At 35.9% G+C, this 8708-nt stretch overlaps 2 protein-coding genes across 4 annotated transcripts; one reads left to right on the top strand and one right to left on the bottom strand.

The window, feature by feature from the left end:
- Positions 1 to 572: 572 nt before the first annotated feature.
- Positions 573 to 2854, top strand: LOC100776262 (ribosome associated membrane protein RAMP4). Of its 2 annotated transcripts, none has more exons than XM_041017597.1 (3): positions 573 to 817; positions 1293 to 1449; positions 2515 to 2698. In XM_041017597.1, the coding sequence occupies exons 1-3, from the start codon at positions 815 to 817 to the stop codon at positions 2643 to 2645; spliced, it is 291 nt and encodes a 96-aa protein (XP_040873531.1). In that variant the 5' UTR covers positions 573 to 814; the 3' UTR covers positions 2646 to 2698. The 2 variants fall into 2 exon arrangements, with proteins under 2 accessions (XP_040873531.1, NP_001341138.1); NM_001354209.1 differs by having other exon boundaries at positions 662 to 817; positions 2504 to 2854.
- A 580-nt stretch (positions 2855 to 3434) lies between these two features.
- On the bottom strand, positions 3435 to 7367 carry LOC100775721 (F-box only protein 6). 2 transcript variants are annotated; one of them, XM_003531151.5, is made up of 3 exons: positions 7175 to 7367; positions 4285 to 5546; positions 3435 to 4164 (listed from the first exon to the last, which is right to left on the bottom strand). In XM_003531151.5, exons 1-2 carry the CDS (start codon positions 7291 to 7293, stop codon positions 4304 to 4306), a joined length of 1362 nt encoding a protein of 453 aa, XP_003531199.1. In that variant the 5' UTR covers positions 7294 to 7367; the 3' UTR covers positions 3435 to 4164; positions 4285 to 4303. The 2 variants fall into 2 exon arrangements, with proteins under 2 accessions (XP_003531199.1, XP_014634341.1); XM_014778855.3 differs by having other exon boundaries at positions 3435 to 5546.
- Between the last annotated feature and the right edge of the window lie 1341 nt (positions 7368 to 8708).

Here is an 8708-nt window from a genome sequence, read left to right as displayed (position 1 = left end):
CAGAATATTTCAAACAGTTTTTTGTTTCCCTTTTGAATAACAGAGAGATTTGACACCCAAAATAATAATAATAATAGGATAGAGAAAATTATCTAAACCTTGATGTGTGGACTACTGAGTACACGGCATTTCCTATTGTCATTTTAAGGCCATGTGATATTTTGATGTATGGATGAATTAATGTTTAAATTTTACTATGTTCTAATAAAAAGGATGATAGTGCAAAATAAACATTTATCATTTGGGTTTAATTTAGATTATCAAATGTATCAAAGTGTAATCCTGAACAACTCAGGGAAAAAAAATCCGGAACGTACCTAAATGATGCGAAAATGTTCCAATTTTTGTTAATCATTCCCTTTCTGATAGTAAGAAAACACCGTTCTAAGGTGAATTAAGCAAGTAAACTTATTGTATTCATGTTAGGTGAATGAATTATTAAATCAACAATTGATTACTATTATAATTTTGTAAAAACAAAATGATTATTATAATCAATAATTTATTAATTAACTTAACACGCGACTTGTCACTCACTGTATTAAACCTGGTACAATAACCTTACGCCGCGTGTCCCAGTGACATGGCATTGGCCAATCGCGAAGAAGCCGTGACGCTATTATCGGGGATAGGTTTGTTAAATAAAAGGGAGAAACAACGAGAAACCGCGTTTCACTCGGATCGCGCATTCACAAATAAGGTTGAAGAGGTCACTGCCGGAAGAAGGGAGCAACACCATCTTTCATTTTCCGGCGATCTCTTGTTTCTTCCATCATCACCGTTTTCCGGCGATCCCTAATCCTCGCAAACAGAAATGGTACTTCAGTTTCTAACGCCTCTGCTTCGTTGACTTTCACACTCGAGATTTACATCTAACAGTTTCTCTTTCTCTGTCTTTGCGTTGCCGACATTGGTTTTATTTCTTATTTTCTTATTTGTGATGTCTGATTTGTCGCGTTTCAAATTTTCGTGAAAGAAATTAGAATTTGAATTCTCTCAATTGCTCAATTCTCTTTGGATTTCTACAATTGGGATCGGGATGTTGTGAAAATTAGGTCAAATTGTTAATTCATGATAATAATTTTGTTAACGTAGGGGTTTTATTGTGGTTATTATTTTATACGTCGAATTAATTCCTACTTTTGTGGTTATTAATGCTGTCTGTGAAATGTTTCGTTAGCTGATGGATCGGATCTGGTGACATCCAAATCCAATTGTGCCTTCCCTGTGGTGTTGATTGATCTTGTTTATTTGATTTTTGCAATGTTAATTGAAATTGTGCTTTTGTGTAGACGACATCAAGGCGCCTTGCGGACAGGAAGGTGGAGAAGTTTGAGAAGAACATCACAAAAAGAGGATTTGTGCCAGACACTACCACTAAGAAGGGAAAAGACTACCCTGTTGGCCCAGTGCTGCTCGGTTTCTTCGTCTTTGTTGTCATTGGATCATGTAAGAGAATCATTTCTACATCATCTTAATTAATTCGTTTCTTTTGGTGGCAAAATGTTTTCTATTTTATTTTCATTTTTAATTATAAAAAAACATATGATGTTAAGTGATTTATGTAAACAATCTTATCTAGTGTAGTGGGATAAGGCTTTGATGTTGTTGTTTTAATTACAAATAACGCCACATTGTTTTTGGTTTGTCTTCTGTTTCTGTTTGCAATAGATCCTGCAAAAACAACCTTTTTTTTATTGTTTTTTGTGTTTAAATGTTTCGTATACAAACTTTTGAAAATAGAAAACACGGTCACATTTCTTGTAACTGAAAAGGAAAACCTATGAAAACATAATCATTTTATCAAACTAAATGACCGTGATGTTTGTCTCTGTTCCTGTCATGGATTTAAACATTTGTTGTTGACTGGATATATTTGACATACTCCAAGAGTTGGATTTGGATATTTTTATGTTGAGAAACATAGTCTGGTTGGATGCTAATAAATTTTTGACAACTTATCAGCTATATCATTACACAAGAAAATAAGGAAGCAAGCAAACATTATATCATTATATTGTTTCTTTGGTTAATGATATGTGATATGACTTGTATTCCATAAAATGTTGGTGGTTAACAACAACATTCATACGCCTTTTTAGCCAAAGTACGTGAATACCTAATTTGTGGTTGGAACCCTGAAGTGAAGAGGAATATTTTCTGATGGCCTCTTCCACAAAAAAAGTGAAAACTATTTGGATTGCATCAAAATGGTGGGGTCTTGCATTCATAACAAAAAAACTTTTGTTTGTTTGTGTGTGCTTGCGTATGCATGTGTCATGTGTGTAAAGGATTAGAGTTAGACCTTGGTGTAGGGAAGGGTATGCTTTAGTGGAATTCGATCCAGGGTTAAACAATCCCTGGAAGGAATTGGTGTCGCTTGAGCTAAGGTGATGTCTGCTAAGGAGTGTGTTAGATTGTATTTACATGTCTTCCCATTTGCATTTTCATAGCCCTTGCTTTCTAGTTCCATTGACTTATGTGTTCTCCTTTCTTGGATTAGCTCTCTTCCAGATAATCAGGACAGCAACGAGTGGAGGCATGGCTTAAATGGAGCTTTGTTTTGGATTTTGTGTCATCTTCTCTTTCTTAGCCTCCTCGTAGAAAATGCTAATACTTCTCTACATGTACTGTACTTGTACTAGACCCTGTTCCTGTTCATGTTTTAATGAACTTTATAAGAATTTTGAATTAAAAATACAACTATTGTTCGTTTTGTCTTTAATTCTACCGAAGGGAATGGGGAGACCTAATTACTTACGTTATGAATATTATTAGTGCATGCAATAAGCCAAATCTGCCAATGGTTAGCACTGAAGAGGTTTTGAAGTTTTAACCGCAAAGCCTGTTGTTATTAATCCCTACTGTGTCATGACTCATGACAAGAGTTATCCGATTGAGTGAAGGATTATAATGTGGTTCAACAATTAGAGTAAAATAAATAATATCGGTTTAATTTACTTTAAAGAAGTAAATTTGAAAGGGTTTCAATTTTCCGAAGAAAGTATAATGTGAAGTGAACAACTCAATCATTAACAGCATTTTGGGATACAACATTCCATAAAGTTTATAATGCTTTAAGTGCTTTACATTTTTTAATTCAAATTGATTTGATGACATGTATTCAATGTATTATAAGCTTATTGGGTTGTTTGTATTGCAACGCCAACCATGTCCATTTCTTTAGTGCTTTGGGATACCAGTGCATCAAACTGTATGGAAAATCCCGTTTCCAAAGTTAGCAAACAGGCCAATAGATAGCTCTCAAAGGAATCACGTCAATATAATCACGGGGTTCAATTTGTCCGCGTTATTATGTTTTTTTACTTTGTTCCATATAAGGGTTTGTTTATTATATATATCGTTTTTCTTTATTTTACCCTCAAAAGATAACTTTTGTATTCTCGGGCCAGAACAAGTTGGCAACCTGAAACTTTGAAAGAAAGCACTCTTCTTTATCTTTTGAGTTTTGACTAGCGAAACATATCGAAATCTCTATTCTGCGATCAAACGCAATTAAATTATCTGTATTTTGCAAAGTAAAGATCATAGTGGTTGATTCATCGTTCCCACTGTCTGAAAACAGAGACAACAATCATAAGCCGTAAAATTCGAATGACCTTCACTTGAAGGGTACTACATCGAGTAGTTGGGGGGAGCCATCGAAATTGAAATCCCAGCTTCTTCCCCGTGTGACGCTGTAAGAAACCTGAGAAATGCCATCGTTTGCACTTAGCAGACAGCAGTCACAGCACAAGTGTGGAACAAAGAACACAGCTTTTTGAAGTTCACAAATTTCTGTAGAAACATGACGTTATATATTATATAATGCAGGACAGAAAGAGCAACAAGGGTTCAGCATGAGGCAGACAAGTGACACCAGACTGCAAGGCCAGGTTGAGAACATTTTAGGCTCTTCAAATGCCTCTCCCCTGACTCATCAGGCTTCAATTCTGAATGAATTTCTGCTTAAGTCTTAAATTCTAGTTGGTAGAGCCAACCCCAGTTTGGACCTTCCAGCTTGAAAACATGAATGATAGTAACTGGAATTTAACCTTCACAACTTCCATATACAGGGAAAAGTCTTGAAAGCAAGGTGACTGAGGTGCATGCTTGAGAGCATGAAGAATACATGAAGTACTACAAACTCGTATCGTTTTCCATCTGCTTTGTTAAACAGCAATGAACATTATTATTCCTACATCAGCATCAATGACCAGCAAATTGAAAAGAACCTCAGGTTGTGAGGGAAATTTTCTCAGGCTATTCCTGTATAGTGTATACCTGTATTATAAAAGCTAAATCAAGCCATTGCAGTGAGGCATGGATAAAATGCAGTACCATGTGCTACCCATTGTCGTTTTCTTCCATGTGGCACCAGACACGCAGGAACCTTCACCCATTCCCTACTTGCTATGTTGTAAGTAACCAATCGATTCATTTGTCTTGATCTCAAGGATAACATCAGCAAGCCTTTGTTTCCCAAGCAAGTCATTCTAACGTGCTTCCCATAAAAGTCCAAGCACCAGACGTTTGGCATTCTGTCAACCTCCTTCCACAAGAAAGTCATCTTCTGCAGCTCCCATATGCATATACATGTGGCTGCATTCTTCGTGAGCAACCCCACAAGCAATATCCGGCCATCGCACTCAGCCAGCATGTGGTCAGTCAGATGCAATGGTGCTGGGATTATGTACTGCGTCCAAACCCCAGTTGCCATATCATACAAAACAATCCCTTCGGGATCTGAATGCATGAAGTACAGGGTGCTGTCAATAGAAACGGCCTGTGACCTAAAATTGAGTGACAGCGGGAGCTTAATATCTGCAGGCATGTTTTCTGGATGGCTCCAAGACTTTGTCACTGAGTCATAAATTTCATATTCTCCATCACAACCAACTAATAGGATCTTGTAGCCAGCACTAGTTGAGTTTCCATTTACTGTCATCCCTACAGACGCACGAGACCCAACCCTAACTGAACGAGCTGGTAACTCCTTTAAGGATTGAGTCAATGGGTTACAAACATAGAAATTTTGACGATAAATGTCAAGAAAGCAAACTAGACCCCCTGCAGAAGCCACTGGCAAAACTATCAACTCTGCGGGCAGTGTTGATATAGTGGGATGATACCACTTCTTCATAGAAGGGTCATACATGGCTCCGGAATTTGCATGTTCATGAGTTACGGTGTAAAACCATGGGTTTGCTTGTGGGACTTGAGCACAATGCTGAGAAAAACTTTGAGAAGTCAGCAAGGAATTCCATCGCTGGCATACAGAGCGGAAGCAGAAAAATGTGGCAATGGGAAGTCGTGCAATCACAGGCTCAAATAGATCCTCAGGCAATTTTTTCCAAATTTGTTGTTCCATAGCTTCATCCCTGGAGGACCTTCCAGATGATTTTCCAAGGCTCCTATCTCTTCGAGACTTCTTAGATGGATGCTTTAGAGGCTCCAACATCCTGGAACTTCCAGACTTTCCAGCTGCCATTACAAGGCCACAGAAGTCATCTAAGGAGTAATCATCAATGTCAAAGAAGGACAATCTGCGAAAAGGATGTTCAAATATATTCTTATACTTCATTTAATTTAGTAGTACTGTAGTAGAACAAAGATGCATAAAAAGACCAGCATAATTCATTGGAAAAAGCTCAAAATCAGACCATAAAATTAATGCACAAATTGATATTTTATTTCAAAATAAGACTGACCCTACTGCATAATTCAAGGATCAAGAGGATATCCAGTTATATCATCAAATTGAATACATTAGCAATCCAAGGTGCTAAGTTGATAAGAAAGCTTTTCCTTTGTACAACACTGGGACAAAGACAAAATGCACAAAATCCAGACCATATGTTGTTTATCCAATAATGGTAGTCACTCAGTTAGAACAGACACTTAAAGCATAAATGTTCAAATATGAATATATGTGATGAGATAGTAAAACCAAGAATTTAGGGTGTGTTTGAGAGTGAGGTTTTGGAGGGAAAAGGAAGGATGGACAATTTTTTTGTTTTTAAATTAAGAGTGTTATATAAAATGTATAAAAATAAATCAAAGATCAGGACATTAAATTTATGTTAATATGTTATTTTATTTCACTTATTTTCAAAAACTATCAAATAAGAGAATATTTATAAGAATGAAAATTTTGCCTTCCTTCCCTTTCCCTCCAAAACCCAACTACCAAACATGCCCTTAGAAGTTAAGCATCTTTAGTAGCCAGTAAATGACACGTCAGACTGTGATCTTTGCAAGGATTGCTTCTAGCCAAGCTTGACAATTTGACGTAAGTCCATTAAAGCACTGTTCCTATCTCTTGTAGTGCAAAAGAAACCGTATTTTATACTAAAGGACCAAGGAGATCCATCATCCGTTCTTAACAAGCATTCTTCAGAAAGCTTACAATCAAGTATTGCCAATATTTTACACTGTGATTAACATACAGGAATACCCACCCGAGTGAACCTACTGATGATAACTTGCCTCTGTGTTGTTAAGGCAAAGAAATTACCTCTAACCTCAATAGGAAATGGTTGTATTGTTCTTACTTGCGTGTTTCTCTACATGTTTCTAAATCATCATATACTATTTTTCAATCTGTGTCTAAATCAAATCCACCTCTCCCCTTTTCTCTTTTTAATGCCAAAATTTGATGTAAACCTACTCAAATTACGCTGAGAACATCAAGACTTCCATGTTCAGACCAATAAAAACACAAGGAACAATGTAAAAAACCATCAAATTGTAGCAGTTAATTTTCTCTAAAACAAAAGAAAAAGAAAGAAACGAGCGCAAGGGAAACCAAAGGCCAAGTCATCTGCATAAGTTTCACAAATTATGCTCTAATTACAGATAAATAATCGTTTAACAACACACACAAAACATGACAACCAACAGAAAATCTAACATCTAGGTTATGCTTTCAGGAAGCGTATTGTTAATGATTGCAGGTTTAAGAGGATGGACAAACAAACTAACCAACCAACCAACTCGGTTCACAAAAGAAAGGATCAACCTTATAAACACGAAGAAGGTTTACAAAAACAGAAAAGAAAACAAAAAGTAAAGTGTAGAGAAAAAGAACAGCATCCTGAGTCCAAACAAAACATTTTTTTAATTAAAAAAAGAATGCATTGAAAGTAGATCTAGGAGGGAGAAAGGAGGGGACCTGGGGAGTTGATGAGAGAGTAGAGGAGGGTGAAGGGTAAAAAAGAGAGGAGAAAGAGAGTGAGAGAAATGGTGAAGGTGAGTGATGAGCATGGCAAGCCCTTCTTCTTCTTCTTCCATGCCCCCAACCCAACTCAATTCTCCTCTCTCTTCATTTTCCACACAGGACGGAGTTTTACTCACCCACCCGTGTGCCACTTTAACTACATTTTCGTTACCATACCGGTCAAAAAAAGTTTTTTTTTCTTTTATGTTTACCATTTGTATTTTATACTTTATCTCCTTCTTTTTATAAGAAATAAATGAGTCTATTATTTTTCTTGATTATAAGAAATATTGATTCTGTTTCTTTCATGATCATTTCCATCACAAATATATATATATATATATTCTTCTTAAATTTGTTGTTATAATTGAAGTACAAATATTTGTTTTATAAATAAAGTTACAAACAGAATGTTGGGTCAATTAATCATCGAGAAAATCGTCAATAGTGAGCCAAAGGAAATGCACGGCAAATCCAAAGGCTTAAAGTACTGAGTATACAATTTTTTTTTGTTTCTCCTATGCATTGTTTAATTTGTCTAAGTTATTTAGTGTGAAATTTTTTATTTCTACACTTGACACTCTTAAAAAATGCACACTATTTTTTTAAGCACTTCATTAAAACGTCCCTAGACCATAAAATTGCTTCGCATAACATAACAGCCGTAATTTTTACTTTGCAAAAAAGGAGGAGTGAGAAGTGTGAGATAGATGATAATGTAATGTGTTTGTTAAGTGTCCTTGAGAGCCTTTGTGGTAGAAAGCGTGGTGCATCTTCAGTGGCTTCTTTCTTGCACGCACGCACACGGGATGATTTGTCTGAGTGTGAATGATGATTTTGTTAGGTTTACGGAAAAAGGCCCTCCAAAACTAATCGATGCCATTTTCCACTCATATCTCATAAGTGGCATGCAATGAGTGACATTGTGGCAAGGAGTTGTTGTAATTATGGTACCCCTGCTTTCACTCGTTTCTTTAATAACTATTCATCCCACTTTCATTTTAGAAAAATTATCGATTTTCAGATGATACCATAATTCTATTATTGTTGTGCTCTCTTGAATTTCTTGGTTAAGAAAATGATAAACCTCTATAGGGGGAGAAGATGGATTAAATATTACGGTTAGAGAAATCTAAGTGGGGGTAATAAACCTGTGTTTTATGTTGTAAAAGAATATGATTTGTCACTTTTGTTGTTTACTAATATTTGACACTAATTTTACCATAAAATCGTACATAAATGTAACATAAATGAATTGAATTTTTTTTGCTCAGCCCATCATTTTTAATGAATTGAGTTACATGTATTAACTGGAAACTCACCTAGTAGCATGACATGTGGAAACTGTGGATTGTGACATGTTAGGGTAGGGGTAGGACGCACGAGGTAGGTTGACACGTTAACATCAAGTATTTTTTTTCTTATTTATGAAGTTTTCCAAAAGTTTCAATAGAAACCTAATTCTAATTCTCGTTTTTTCCTTTCTAAT

This window comes from Glycine max, chromosome 8, assembly GCF_000004515.6.
Source record: "Glycine max cultivar Williams 82 chromosome 8, Glycine_max_v4.0, whole genome shotgun sequence".
Lineage (NCBI taxonomy): Eukaryota > Viridiplantae > Streptophyta > Magnoliopsida > Fabales > Fabaceae > Glycine > Glycine max.
The sequence above is the reverse complement of the archived record's forward strand: the minus strand, read 5'-3'. Positions and strand labels throughout refer to the sequence as shown.

Excerpts from the sequence above, each read along its gene's own strand:
- LOC100776262 (XM_041017597.1), top strand. Across the intron at positions 1,450-2,514 it reads CTTTGTTGTCATTGGATCAT|ATAATCAGGACAGCAACGAG; the intron begins GTAAGAGAATCA and ends GCTCTCTTCCAG.
- LOC100775721 (XM_014778855.3), bottom strand. The coding sequence starts at position 7,293 with ATGGAAGAAGAAGAAGAAGGGCTTGCCATGCTCATCACTCACCTTCAC. Across the intron at positions 5,547-7,174 it reads CTCTCTCATCAACTCCCCAG|ATTGTCCTTCTTTGACATTG; the intron begins GTCCCCTCCTTT and ends TCCTTTTCGCAG.